Genomic DNA, 15,254 nt, shown 5'->3' with positions numbered 1-15,254 from the left:
CCGTTTATAATCTCTTCAGTATGAGGAAGACTGTAGCATGCTCCTCTGTTAATAATAGGCAAAGAAAATAAATTGGGTGTTATTCTTCACAAATGCAAAAATCTGTAATTTTGTGGTTGGGGTTTCTGTGATTCATTTTTCCAAGTTACTGTGGCAAAGGCTCTGCACAGCAATAAAGTAATGATAACCCATTGAACTGTTCGTTGACAATATCACCCTAAGTCCAAATATTTAGAAATGGGATTTAAAAAGTTGTTTTTATTTTTAAAAACCTTTAATGAATGTAAGCAAGAAATAGTAAAAATACAATATGATAAAAATAAACAGTTCCCATTTATTTTTTATAAATAAACTCATGTTTCTCAATTACTTCTGACCAGAGGATGTTAGTTTAATCAAATTAATGTCTAGGGATTCTATCTGAGACAGCACCTCACAACAAAATAAAGGGCAGAACTCAAGTGACAGTCATTCACTGAAAAGAAGTAGATAAGTGTAAGATGATACCCTTTTTGCGGAATGTATATATCTCTATTCTGTAATTCATGCTGTGTGTATTGATCCTGTGCAGGCTAGTAGGAGTGTTTGCCCAAGTGTGTGTGTGAGGGCTTCGTGCTGCCCACGTCCAACCAGGCTGTGAGGATGCCATGTGCTGAAGGGCATAAAACAGCGAGAAGCCTGAAGAGAGACCTCAGGACACTGGGCCCTGATGAGCACTGAGCATGGTCTTTAGAATCTCAAGCAAAGGGTTGATTTCAGTCCCTTTACTCCAAAGTTGCGGGCAGCACAGCTTAGGGAAAATCAAGTGGAGCCCTGGGTTCCATGCCTGACACTTGCATTTGCAAAGAACTTTAGACAAAGTACATACCCTCTTTGGGTCCTGTGTCCTGCTTTATGATGGTGGATGATAATGTCTCATTTTCAGGTTTATCTGGGAATTGGCTGTAATAGTGTGGATGTGACGGATTCTACACTTATTTGGTGATAAACGAATTAAAATGAGTACTGTTCCAATTATTGAATTTTTAAAATAATGAACCCCAAATTTGTCCATCTCTGGAGCCACAGAAACTTGTACAGATGAAAGCCACTCTTCTATTTGAAGAGTATAGCTTGTCCCCTGAGGTCATCTTTTCTTCAGGGTAAATATCTCTATTACATCAATAACTGCCCCATATGGGGATCTGTACAGTGATTAAAGGCTTTGAGCATGTCCAGAGCACAGTTAGGTCTTGGCCCTGTGTGTGGTCTTGGGCAATTATAATGTTCCTGACTCTCTCTTTCATCACGTGTAAAGTAGAAACAATAATGTCTCATAGGGTTTTAGTGACGATTAAATAAGATAGTGTTTGCAAAGCATTTAAAATTAAGAAGTGTTTGATGCCTACTAAGTGCTCAACTAGTGACAGCTTTATGATTATTACTATTGCTGTTATTATTATTAGGCTTGGTTTTGAGTTTCTCACCATCCCAATTGGAGCTTAAAATGAATGACTTTGTGGCTATGATTTCAGAGACAGTCGCAGGACTGATTTTTCCAAAATATGAACCCAGCGCCCCATACAGAAATTAAAATCCTTTGTTAAAATACAGGTGTTAGGTATTGGTTGTGAAGAAAGCCCTTTGGTTTTCTTCCTGTGTGAAGAGGCCAGCAGTGCTCAGAGGGCACTACCAAGGCCGGTGAGAATGGTAAGTGCTGTTGACAGCTGCCCAGTCGGCATCATCCTTTCTAAAGAGGTGGGGGAAAGTCAGTTCTCTTTGTAAACACTCTCTCTATCTCTGTCACACACACACGCACACACACACACACGAGGGAATCCCAGGGCCTTCCTCAAGAGTAGGAAGAAGGCTGTTGAGGAAACAGTATGGCCCAAATGGGAAGAACCAGCAATGCCATGTGACAGGTCGATCTGGCTGGGAGCTGAGCTCTGGAATGTGCTTGGGGATAAAAACAATGAGGGAAGAAAAGATAAAAAACAGATTTCATTCCAGGCATAAGACCAAGCAGGAGGGCAGTGCCTGTCCCGCCTGGGGCGTAAAGCCATGGTGGTAACCCAGGGAAGCCCTGTTCATAGAAGACAATATCTGGGCAGTTGGCAGCAACTAATGACTTAGATAGGTTTCCTTGACTTTAGGACTCTCGCTTTTATATTGAAATTATATTTACTATGTTTGCGTATCATCCTATTTTTCAATCTCCTTACAAGCAGAGGTGTTGCTGTTATTTCCATTATCTTCCATTTCTCAGCACCCCGCAGAGGGGCTGCCTCACAAGCAAGGTGCATGGTTAATGTCTCCTGAACACCACGGAGCTGGGGACAGGGTGGAGAAAAGAGTAGGGCACATAGGAGAGGGAGGTGAGGTTGAGGTGAAGAGATTTGAGGCGCTCAAGACTCCCTTTGCCTGCTCCCGGTGTTTTCCAGCACTGGCCTTGAGTGTTCAGATGCAGAAGGAGAGGGAGAGGAAGAGGAAGAGGAAGAGGCCCAGAGCGAGGGAAGCTCGAGGAGCCCCTCCTCGTGTAATTCCTGCCTGGCTGCTGTGCCATGAGGTTGGCGGTCCCCGAGCACAGGAAGCAGGCTTCTTTGTCGGGACACCAGTGCCCAGCACTGAGTGGGTGCTTCACAGTTTCGCATTTTCTGACATGAATGAACAGGAGAGGAACTGAGCACCTCCCAGGTCAATGCCTGCTGCCACCTCACAATAAGCCTGGGAGGAAGGTGGCACCATGTCCAGCTGTACAGGTGAGAAAGAGAGTTTAGAGCCATGACCTGTCCACGCTCTCCCAGCAGCAGGCGTGAGAGCTGGGGTCACACCCTCAGTTCACTACCAGGAAGCCTGGTAAATGAGGGTGAGGGGCAGAACATCAAGAACAACTCAGAAAAGTAAAGGAAAAGCAGAAGGGATATTAACTGATTGGAAGAGTAGCAAGAGTTGGAAGACAGAAAAAAGGAACAAGTGCATCAGAGTGTATTTTGGCATTTTTTGCTCTATTCCCTTTTTATATTATTTCCTTCTTTCAGTGTAATCACTTTTATGATGGAGTGTTTCACAAGTTTATGTCACAAGTTTCCTATTATTGTATCTAGAGCTGAGCTTCTATTAAAATACGCTAATTATTAGCATGTGTTCAGTTTAGTCTACATGCTGCTACAGCCAGCTCACTCTTTCCATATTTTCTATAAAATGTTAGAAGCGCCAGGCATGGTGGCTCACCTCTGTAATTCCAGCACTTTGGAAGGCTGAGGTGGGCAGATCATCTGAGGTCAGGAGCTCGAGATCAGCCTGGCCAACATGGCGAAACCCTGTCTCTACTAAAAATACAAAAAATTAGCTGGGCATGGTAGTGCGCACCTGTAATCCCAGCTACTCAGGAGGCTGAGGCATGAGAATTGCTTGAACCCAGGATGCAGATGTTGCAGTGAGCCAAGACTGTGCCACTGCACTCTATCCTGGGCGACACAGCGAGACTCCGTCTCAAAAAAAAAAAAAAAAAAATTGTTGCAAGAGAGGATGTTTGATCAAAGGTGGTCATCGATGTAAGAGGAACTGGAAAACCTCATGTGGTTTTAATATTCCTTGAAATGGCGGGTGCAGCTCAAGATGTGTCCCTACACTATCCGGGGGCCTGAGTCACGTTTTTCCTTCCTAATGCTAAGTCCTCTCACATTACTCACTGACGTATGTGAGCGTGACTGTATTTCCAGCCCTCACTGGTTAATTTTCTTTGGCAAAGCTGTCTTTGAATAACCCAGGATTTCTGGCAACTGAACAACAAACTCTCATTAAAATGACCAGTAGACTCAAAAGCATCATGTAAAATCTGTACAATCCTATTTTCTCCTGGATTTGTACAGTACTCTAGGGAATTCATAATGCCCTCTTCGGAAGGAGAAAAGACAGGAATGCTAACTCAGAAACATGACCTCATTTCCCAAAGCATGTTTAATGTCACTAAAAATAAAAGCAAAGCAATTGTGTCTACCTGAGCACAAAGAGAAAAAAAGTTTTGTCATTTTTCTGGCATATGGTGATTGAATGTGGCCTGTCCAATAAATTCCATCTGAACCACTGGGATGTCCCACGGAGGATTTACTCTTGGGACTACTCTGTGCCAGGCAGGGATGTTGGAGCCAGAATCCAGGCGCCCAGTGCTTGGTTCACTCCTGGCTCAGAAGGAGACAAGGCCAGGAGGAGTGGGCCAGGCGTTGGACAGGAGGCTCGCAGCGCTGGTGCCTCTTGAAGCATCTGGCACCCCCACCACAGACGCTGGGGCTGGGGTTGAATCTGAAGGAGGAGTGGGCACCGGGGAAGGAAGGAACACATATGCACAGGCCACACAGGAGAGCTCCGAGAGAGAATGTGATGTGCTGGAGCCTGGCTGGGAATGTGGTGGGTAGGAAAGTCAAGTGGAGGGCACTGGATGGAGAGCGTGGACAGGATAAGAAGATTTTATTTTATCCTGCTGATGTATCTATTTGGGAGCAAATACGTCTGTTCTGACCATTCTGGTAGTGGACTGAAAACATTGTAGGAAGAGAGTAAAATGAACAAACCAACCACCAGGCTCCACGGAAAAACCAAGATTTTTCGTTCCGTGTTTTCATTTAAATGGTTTTGTTCTCAGAGGTGGTCCAGGAAAAGCCTTTGCATTCACACCAGCTTCATTGTGAATTTTTTTCAGGTATAATTCACATACCATAACATTCGCCATTTTAAAGGGTACAATTCAGCTAGTTTTAAGGATGTTCAAAAAATTGTGCACATTGCACCACTAATTCCAGAACATTTCCACCATCGCCCAAAGAAACCCCACACCCATTAGCACTGCCTCCTCGTTCCCTGCCCCCACAGCCCCACTAATCTACTTTCTGTCTATAGGTCTGCCAATTCTGGACGTGTCATATAAATGGAATCATACAATATGTGGTCTTCAGTGACGGGCTTCTTTCACTTAGCAGAATGTCTGTAGGGGTCACCCATATTGTAGAATGATTCGCTACTCCGTCAAATTCTACGATGAGTTTATAGTTTTTCCAACAAGAAAACCAAGACAATGCAATGGCACAGAGGCACAGGTACCCAGAGTGTCAGGCCTGGAAGTTCAGGGTGCAGGCAGGAGCGAACATTCAGTCATTCACAAATTCAGCAATATTTATTGAGTAGCTTTGGTGCTATGGACTGAATGTTTGTGTCCCTCCACCACTGATATGTGGAAGCCCTAACTTTTGATGTGATGGTATTGGGAGGTGGGCATTTGGGAGATGATTAGGGTTAGATGAGGTCATGAGGGTGGGGCCTCCATAATGGGAGTAGTGCCCCTGTAAGAAGAGATACCAGAGAGCTTGCTTCCTCTCTCTCCCCACACTCATACAAAGAAGACGTCATGTGAGCAAAGTCAACAAAAGAGGCATCAGAATAAAATATACCTTGTGTGGACCTTGATATTGGACTCACAGCCTCCGGAACTGTAAGAAATAAATTTCTGTTGTGTAAGACACTCAGTTGATGGTATTTTGTTATGGCATCCTGAGCAGACTAAGACATTACGCATGCCGGGCCCTATTCTAGGTGCTAGGGAAAGAGTGGTGAATTACACAGTGGCTTTGCCCTTTTTTTTTCTTTTTTTTTTTTTTGAGACAGACTCTCACTCTGTTGCCCAGGGTGAAGTGCAGTGGTGCAATCTCAGCTCACTGCAACCTCTGCCTCCCGGGTTCAAGCAATTCTCCTGCCTCAACCTCCTGAGTAGCTGGGACTACAGGCGTGCACCACCATGCTCGGCTAATTTTTATATTTTTAGTAGAGATGGGGGTTTCACTATGTTGGCCAGGCTAGTCTTGAACTCCTGACCTTGTAATCTGCCCGCCTCGGCCTTCCAAAGTGCTGGGATTATAGGCATGAGCCACCGCACCCAGCTGACTTTGCTCTTATGGAGCATACAACATAGTGGGTTGAGATAGACGTTTTGCATATTTTGAATATATCAGGTGGTGCATACTGTGGAGAGACATCAGGTGAGAAAAGGGGATGAGAAGTACTGGAATGGCTTTGGGAATGTCGTGGTTTTCATATGGTGGTCAGGAAGCCCTCCAGGAAAATGACACCTGGGTGCAGACAGGAAGGAGCTGAGGGAGTGAGAAATGCCCTCTGGAAGAAGACTGGGCAAAGTAGGGGGAATGGCAAGTGCACAGACCCGGGCCAGAGGGCGGGCTTCGGTGTTCAAGAACCGAAGGGTGCCAAGTGTGTCTGTGGCAGAGTGAGCCGGGGGTGTGGGGGATGAGGCCTGCAAGAGAGGGGACTGGCCACTAAGGCGTCGTAAGCTGAGGTCTCTGCCTCTCACTCTGAGTGACGTAGGAACTCCAGGTGCAGGATTTTTCATCTTCAGCTCGCCACTTACAGTGATTTTGCTCTAGTTCTGTCTAGCCACACCTTCCTCAAGACCCCGGCTTCGACCCGCAGTCTTCTGTCTTGCTTTTATGGGAACACTGGATCACCAATTCATTTCAGATATCATCATGTACTGAACTCAAAATTGTCTAAGCAGTATTTGTAGTTGAATATACGTTCCCATAGAAACCTAAGAAGAGGAGAAAAGAGCTGCCGAGGGGTAGGGGGAGGCTGTGTGGGGAACAGGCTGGGGGTGGGGGAGGTGTGGGAGTGCCCCAGGGAAGCATAAAGAGAAAACCAGCGGAGAACCAGTAAAGCTGACTTGGGAAAATCACTTGTCTGTTCTTTCAAGGTGGAGGGAATCTGATGGGAGGGAAGCCGTAATGCAGAGGGTTTATCAAATGTAGCGAGGTTAGTAGCACAGGACTAAGAGTCTCTTTCAGATAAGTGTAGAGAGACGTGACTTTCTGCCACCTGAGGCAAAAGTTATGAATGACACCATGTGACATTCTATTCTGCTCTGCCATCATAGGTCTGGGGTGCCGCCTGCCATCCCTCTCCCAATTGCTCTGTGTGTCCTGCCATACGTGCATGGGGCATTTCAGATATGACAGGAGCCCCGTGGAAATATGGAGGCTTCTCCTCATTAGTCCTGTGCAGAGCCCCTCTGGGCACAGACAGTGGAAGTCCTGCGGCCAGTGTCCACCACTGATAACAGCTCATTATGACTCAGAGCACCTATCTGTGTTCAGACCTCTTTTAGGTTGTGGGAAAGCATTAGTAAACGAAATAGGCACCAGTTCCAAACCCGGCTTTGTGGCAGTCTGGGAAGTGAATTGGAAAAGAGGAAACTCCTCCTCTCCTGGGAAATGAACTGGAGAGGAAGCAGCCCAGGTAGGAGGCAGTTACGCTGATGCAGGGCAAAGATAATGCAAGTGTGAACCACACTAGTTGCTTGGGGCCCCTTGCTTCTCACACAGGCTTTTCTGGGCAACATCAGCTTCCTGCATTTTATGGAGGCCTCTGCTCAAAGGAACTCTCTAACCACCTGTCTTCTTTGCTCTGTTATCTTGCCCTGTCCCCTTAAATAGTACTGATCCCGACCTGACATCAGAGGCGGGATTTATATATTATTTGTCTGTATGTTTATCATTTGTCTCCTTTTCCCAGAATGCAAGCAGCAGATTAGGGGCTTTGGTTATTTTTGCCTTTAATAAAAGGTATTATTGATTGTAGCTTGGGCAACGTAGGGAGACCCCGTCCCTAAAAAAAATAAAATAATTAGTTGGGTGTAGTGGCATGCACCTGTAGTCACAGCGACTCTGGAGGCTAAGGCGGGAGGATCACTTGAGCCCAGGAGGTAGAGGGCACAGTGAGCTGTGATATGCCTTTGCACTTCAGCCTGGTCAAGAGCAAGACCTTGCCTCAAAAAAAAAAAAAAAAAAAAAAAAAGATAGTATTGATGTAGTAACTACTGTGAGTCCAGGCCCTGACGGGATAACAGAAAGCCTGCAGCTGGAGTCAGGCCTGCTGACAGTCCTGCTCTGCCACTTCCCAGCTGTGTCTTTAGGTAGATCATTTCACCCCTCTGACCGTTAAGGTCCTCACTAAAGTTGGATTCCTACTTCTTTTTTGGGGGAACTCATATATTTAGTGGTGGTTTTTGTGAAAATGATCCTGTCATGTATTTGGATAACATACACTAGAAACCATCATTGTATGCTTAGAAATTAGAAAACAAAACCCAAAGAATGTGGGAGCTCTCTCCCTAATATTGATGATGAATGCCTTGTTAGCAATATTTTGTCACTTTGGTTTTGTTCAACTACTGGTTGCCCAAGTTCGCCTTTGCTTCTCATCAAATTTTTTTAGTGTTTCTGAGCTACCATTAAAAAAATATTATATTTTTCTTGTAAAATACGCATAAAATTGACCATATTGACCATTTCAAAGTATACAGTGATTTAAAATACATTCATAATGTTGTGCAACCATCAATACCATCATCCATCTCTAGAAGTCTTCCATCTTGTAAAACTGAAACTCTGTCCTTATTAAACAACTACTTAGGGACTTTGTTTCATTCATTGTTGTATTCTTGCCATTCTGTTTTTCCCATGCCAACTAAACCTTTCAAATGCATCCTGAGGACACTTTGAATTCCAGATGTTCAAAGCTTCTTCCCACCAGCCTCCTTCCCCAACAGCATCCGCTCTACTTCTAGTGAATGCCTCTTGCTGAAGTCACTCGCTGTCTCTCAAATCTTCAGCCCCAACCCTAGGTTCCATTGTCACTACATCCTGTTTGCCTGGCTCCCAAGGAAACTGTAGAACCAGGGGTTTACTGTGAAGTCTTTTAATTGAAGGATTTAGGGGTGAAGGATTTGTCCTGGGTGTGCTTTGAAGCTATGGCAGGAGCTGGTTTCCAGGACTTGGGGACTGCTGCATGGCCCAGAGAGAGAGGTTACTTGAAAGAAGAGAGCTCACACCCTTTCCATTTGTTGATATTCTCATGTGTTTGGTTGTCCAGTCTTGTTCGATTACAGAAGTACCTTTTTTTTTTTTTTTTTTTTGAGCCAGTCTTGCTCTGTTGCCCAGGCTGGAGTGAAGTGGTGGGATCTTGGTTCACTGCACCTTTCACCTCCTGGGTTCAAGCGATTTTCCTGCCTCAGCTTCCAAGAGTAGCTGGGATTACAGGTGTGTGCCACCACACCCAGCTAATTTTTGTATTTTTAGTAGAGACAGGGTTTCACCGTGTTGGCCAGGCTTGTCTCGAACTCCTGATCTCAAGTAATCCACCTGCCTTGGCCTCCCAAAGCACTGGGATTACAGACGTGAGCCACTGCACCCAGTCAAGAAGTACATATTTGGCCTTTAGGGTTTTCTGGCCTTGTCTTTATACTGAATCACCATATTCTCCTCCAACTGATGGAGCATACTTACTTCCCTCTCCCAAGTAGGAAGAGGCATGACTTCTATCATTCCCTTTTTAACTATGGTAAGAGAGATGGAACAGCTGTAGAACATTCTCTCTATTTACTACTGATGATGAGTTCTGAGTAATAATATTTTTTGGGGGGGAAGGGAGAAGTGGCAATTTATTATCTATTTTTTGGGGCAACTCTAAAATTTAATTCTGTTCTATTCAACGTATTTAAAATAAGAAGCACACAAGTTTACTTGTTCACGATGTAGCCTTTGAATTGCCTTAATAGATGTCACTTTTTTTTTTTTGGCAATATGTATCATCTATACCTATGAGAAATAAGCCAAAGGAACAGCCTGAGGTTCCCCCAAGCCTCTAAGCCCCACACACTTTCAAATCACAAGGTAACTTGACTTACCGTGCGGCGAGTTCATCAACTCTAAGACTCATGTTCCTGCTTTCAAGGAGCTTGCGGTTGTGATGGGAAGACATTCAGGCTTCAACAATATAAGATAATATTGTCAAAATAAGTTACAAATAGTTTTAACATGGCATAGGATCTGTTTGTGTGCATTCTGATCTTACTTTGCTGCTGGCTGTCCTTCTTCCAGCAAACTGAGCCACTGATCCTACTTCTGTACCTCAAAAACCGAGCACAGAACGAAACCGCGGAAGACACTTGTGTTCTCTAACCAGCACGTTCCCTTCTCGGAGGCCACTATAGACCTTACTGGAGATGCTTCTATGGAATGAAAGTCATTAGAGTTCAAGGAGACATAGGCCCTAGAAATGTCTAGTTCTGCATTTCAATGCACCGTTGAGCTCTAAAAGGCACAACGCACCTGTCCTCTAGATGTACGCTTTGGAGATACCTTTGTGGGGTTTGCCTTCTGGCAGAGCCGCCTCTGCAGGCGGGCGGGGCCTGGCGGGCGGAGCCTGGTGGGCGAGTGGGGCGGGGCGGCTCCTTTGCTGACTGTCTGGATTGGGCAAGACGGAACTTGACTGGGCGGGGCCTGGCGGTAGGGGCGGGGCGACTCCCCAGCTAACGGTCCCGGCGGGTGGGCGCGTGCCCGCGGGCGGTGCCTGCAGGGCCCCTGGTGGGCCGGGAGCGCGCCGCCCCCGCCCCCGTCCCCGCCCGCTCCTCGGCCGCCGCGGCTTCCTCTAGCGTTTCCCCCTCGGCGCGGGCTGCTGCGTACCCGGCTGCGCCATGCGGATCCCGCCCTCCCGGCCCGCGCGGGGCCTGTGGGCGCGGCGGGGCCGGCCGTGATCGGGCGCCGGCGTCAGGGGCAGGCGCGAGTAGCGCCCGAGGCGCCGCGATGGGGGAGAGGTAACGCGGGCCGAGGCCGCGCGGGCGCTGGGCGGGCGGGTGGCGGCCGCGGCCCGGCTGAGCGTCCCTCTGCTTTCCACAGGTGGGTCCGGGTGACCGTGCTCCCCGGCTGCGTGGGCTGCAGGACCGTGGCGGCGCCGGCGTCCTGGAGCGTGCGTGACGTGAAGGAACGTATCTTCGCCGAGACTGGCTTCCCGGTGTCGGAGCAGCAGCTGTGGCGCGGCGGCCGCGAGGTAGGCGGCGGCCAGGGGCGCTGGGCTGGGCTCCGCCGCGTGGAGGAACGGCGGGCGTCGGGGCCCGGGGTGGGCGGCGCAGGTTTCCGCGGGCGGCGCGAGTGGCTCCGGCAGCGTGGCCGCCTGCGCCTGTCCTGAGTTGTGGCTGTTCATCACTTGCCGTTTCCATCTGCATCCCCCACCCCCGAACCCCACCATTTCGTCTGAATCTTCACTTTCTGAAATTCAGGTAATTTTTTTGGTGGGCGTTGGAGTCAGAAGTTTTTTTTAGACATCATCGGTGAAGTGACTTAATCATTACTCATTTATTTCTATTTATGTGGTAAGTTTAAGTAGAATATTGGTAAATATCTTCACCTTTGATATCTTGCAAGTTTTTTCTCTATTTTTGGCACGGAAATTTAGCACTGAAAGAATCTTCAGACATAATATAGAACCTATTATCTTGGGGAGTAAGCATACTACAACTTCTAAAGTGCAAGTGATGGGTTGACTTGATAGGTCAGCAAATTTTGGAAAACAAGAATATTTCATATTGTTATGTATTCTTTAAGATTGGTTAAAATTCTGTAGCTTTCTTAAAGGGGGAGTTCAGTTGAAGACGTTTTACTGACAGTTAACTCACTCTTTTAAAACAATTCTTTTATTCTAATAAACATCTTCATGTGATAACATCATTTCCAGCATTTAAGAGTCACAAAGAGTTGAACAGATAATACAAGGAATACTTGACCATATAGGATAACATTTCAAGTGTTGGCTTTCCTTACTACTCGATACAAATATTATTGGTGAAGTAGTTGGCATCTGTGATTTTTCCTGCTTCAGTGTAATCCTGACCTTCTGTGTGCTTGAGTCAGTTTTCTAGTCCTTTGTCCTCCTTGACACACATTTATTATCTGTTTTCATGCTCCTTGGGGGATTGATCAGTCCTTCTGATCAGTTCCTCAAGCTTTTCGTTGGCATGCAGACGTTGACTTGATTGAAGGCTTTCTTATTTATTTTTACTTTTTTAAAGAGTTCAGCTTTCTGCTGAACATGCTGTAAAAGAGGTTGGGTCAAAAAGTCCAAAGCCATCTCGTCACGAGAGTCCTGAGATTCTTTGCATCCCCTTCCTTCTGCTCAGCTGGAGCAACAGCAGTGGAGGGGTATGACGGCCTGTGCATGAAGCACTGGCCGCTGGAGCAGGTCCTCCAGCCCCTACATTGCAGAGGAGGCTCCTGATGTTGACATTGGCCAGGGCCTCTGCAAACAAGCCAGGCCAAAAAGGTTCAGCATATCCCCCAACTGCTTTTCTTTCTTTTTTTTTTTTTTTTTTTTGAGACGGAGTCTCGCTCTGCCGCCCAGGCTGGAGTGCAGTGGTGCGATCTCGGCTCACTGCAACCTCCACTTCCCGGGTTCAAGTGATTCTCTTGCCCCAGCCTCCCGAGTAGCTGGGACTACAGGCGCGTGCCACCACGCCCAGCTAATTTTTGTATTTTTAGTAGAGATGGGGGGCAGGGGGATGTTCAGCGTGTTGGCCAGGATGGTCTCCATCTCTTGACCTAGTGATCCACCTGCCTCGGCCTCCCGAAGTGCTGGGATTACAGGCGTGAGCCACGGCGCCCGGTCCCCCGACTGCTTTAATGAGGGCATTCATCTTAACCTCCATGATGGACGTCTCACTGTAGTGTAGGATGAGGGCCCAGTGAAGTCTGCAGGCGCTGAGACAGAGGCATTTGAGTGCCGGGCTTACGCTGCTGGACCGGGTGCTAGTTGCTGGACGAAGTGAGGGCCTCACCCCAGCATAGCCTTAGCTTCTTTGGAAGGAATGGACCTCTTGGTGGCAGTTGGAGAGGCTGATTGAGGACTTTAGGCAGACTTGTGAAGGAGCAGTTTGTCATTCTTACTCCTTTCGCTATGCCTGCCCACATCTCGTAACCTTCCTCTCCTGGGTCTATACCCACTTCTTTGGTTCCTCTCTGGTTCTACTTGGTCATCTTGTCCCCTAGATGTGGTCACACTGGAAGGCTCCGTTGTGGCTAGCCTTGCCATTTACAAGTGTTTTTGCAGGTGTTTCTGCAAAGCATGGATATGGGATGGTGAAAGTGACAGGGTGTGTTGACTGGGATTGGGGGTGTGGGTAGACAGGGGTCTAAGTAGGACCCTTTTGTCCTGGTATGAGGTAATGAGGTTCTGGACTGTGGCTGTAAAGGTGAAGCCGAAGGAAAGGATATACAAGAGACTTTGTAAAAGGCAAAATTGCCACATTTTGGTACCAAATGGATATGGAAGTGGGGGATGGGTGTAGAATAAGTTGGTAGGTCTTGCCAAGGACGTTGGCAAGCTTTGAGTCAGACCAAGAAAATAAGGGTTTAATCATCAGAGATAAGCATATACGGGGTGGGGGGGCGGGGTATGGTGACCAGTTTGCTTTTATATATAGTTCAGCTGTTGGTGAGAAATAAAGCAGCATGTAGGAAACTAGGAAATGGAGAGGTGGGTGCCTTAGGTCCTCCTTCCTGTCCTGCCTGTGTATATATAACAGATGCCAAATTAATTCATGTGTTGGGGCCTGATTTCCTATTTCTAGTATGAATGGGATAAAGCTAATTCTAACCAATTATAAAGCCCCTGCTAGATAGTGATATTCAGTAGGCAGCTGCAAATCTGGAACTGAAACTCAAGGGAGAGAGGTCAGGCTGGAGGTAGTAACTGATGCTGGGCACAGTGCACCTTCTGTGTTTGGGTAACATGTGTTGAGAATATGCTTACCGTGCATTGAGGTGCTGTGTTACAGATACCGTTCTGTGCATGAGGGATTTGTCCTGGATAGGTGTGCCGTGCCACTACTGCACAGCTACAACGTTAATTTTTTTTTTAATTTCTTTTTTTCCCTCTTAAGGATTGGACTTTAATGTTTATATTTGATTTTAGCCTAATTTGATTCTTGGTGCTTTTAGGGGTGGAGACTCTACATGAGTTTCTTAGTTACAGAGAGTCTTTGTGCTCTGGCTTTCCCAGATGTGGTTGTAGTAGTTATGTACTTGGGATATGGGCAAGTTCACCATCTCCTTTGGGGTTGGAATGGCAGGAATCCCTTGAAGCTTGTCTCGTTTTCTCATGGCATACACTTTATTTATTTCATTTCCCCCAGCATTTTATTAGTTGATGATTCAGGCTTCAGGCCGATAGGGGAGGTATCCCTGGGTAGTCACTGGTTGTGGCTAAGGCAGGTGGGTAGATGTAACACCCAGTGGTCGGCAGAGGTCCCAGGCTCGAAGAAGGTGGCCGGGGGAGCCCTCATTTAGATGTGCCGAGGTTGTATCAGGGTGAAGAGTAGAAGCCACCTCAGTTTCCCTGCCAGTCTAGCAGGAAAGCTGTCCACCTCACGGCCTCATTCCTGTCCCAGTTCCGGTTCTTCAGATCAGATAGGCACCTGTTTTCATCGGTAGGAATGTTGATGTTGCAAGTAGGGATGAGTTGTGACTCTGCCTCTCCTGCAGGCCTGAAACTGGGGAGTGTTCCCCCTGTGAACCTGCGCTCACCCTGGATTGTTCCAGGAAGGCTGTGTATAGGTGCATCCGCTGTTGCCCAGGGTAGAGTGCAGGGGCATGATGTTAGCTCACTGCAGCCCTGAGCTCCTGGGCTCAGGCAATCCTCCTGCCTCAGCCTCCTGAGTAGCTGGGAGTACTGGTATAAACCACTGCACCCAGCTAATTAAAAAACACAGACAGCATCTCACTGTGTTGCCCAGGCTGGGGCTTTCTTTTAATAATTGTTTAACAATAGAATGATCATCTGTGATGATGTCATTCAACCAGAGAACAAGAACAGTGTCAGTACTTACCTCTGGGCATCTTCTCCCCAGCCTGTATTCCTGTCTGTCTGCCCTTACCCGTTTGTGCTGATTATTCTCTTGCCTTTTTAGTAGTTGTAATAGTTCTGTAAGTGTGTGTGTGTATACTTATGTATGTATGGACATGTGCTGTGTTTGTATATATGTGCATATATGTTTGTGTGTTAGCCTGAATATGTAACCTAAACAATATGCTGTTTACATTCAGTTGTTTTTAAACTTTGTAAGAAACATTCTGTAGGTAGCAACTTAGAGCCTGCTTATTTTATGCAATCGTATTATTATTCATCTAAATTTGTGTGCCGTTTAGTTAATTCATTTTTAATTGGTGTATAATAGTCATTAATATGTCACAGAATTTGGGTTGTTTCTAAATTTTTGTTGCGAAGAATGGTCTTCCTGCTGAAGTACCTGCGCGAAGAGTGAACTAGTTTTTATAGGCTTGCTTTAAGGTTTAGTGGGAATATGTGCATGAAAGTGCTTTATAATCTGGACCCTGTAACAGCATACTCAGCTTTGTGTTTTAGAGATGGAGACTAGAATGAAG

At 46.6% G+C, this 15,254-nt stretch overlaps 1 protein-coding gene across 3 annotated transcripts in view; it reads left to right on the top strand.

Moving 5' to 3' along the window:
- The window catches only part of SACS (sacsin molecular chaperone), a 106,462-nt gene that overhangs the window by 47,367 nt on the left and 43,841 nt on the right, over positions 1-15,254 (top strand). For 2 of the 3 annotated variants that reach the window (XM_008021715.3, XM_037986910.2), the window contains exon 3: positions 10,719-10,869. In XM_008021715.3, coding sequence (XP_008019906.3) covers positions 10,719-10,869 — 151 coding nt within the window. Of the gene's footprint in view, positions 1-10,396; positions 10,637-10,718; positions 10,870-15,254 lie in introns of those variants that run through there. The other variant, XM_008021714.3, reaches the window with a different exon arrangement.

This window comes from Chlorocebus sabaeus, chromosome 3, assembly GCF_047675955.1.
Source record: "Chlorocebus sabaeus isolate Y175 chromosome 3, mChlSab1.0.hap1, whole genome shotgun sequence".
NCBI classification, from domain to species: Eukaryota; Metazoa; Chordata; class Mammalia; order Primates; family Cercopithecidae; genus Chlorocebus; species Chlorocebus sabaeus.
Note: the sequence above shows the minus strand (reverse complement) of the source record. Positions and strands in the feature narration are given on the sequence as shown.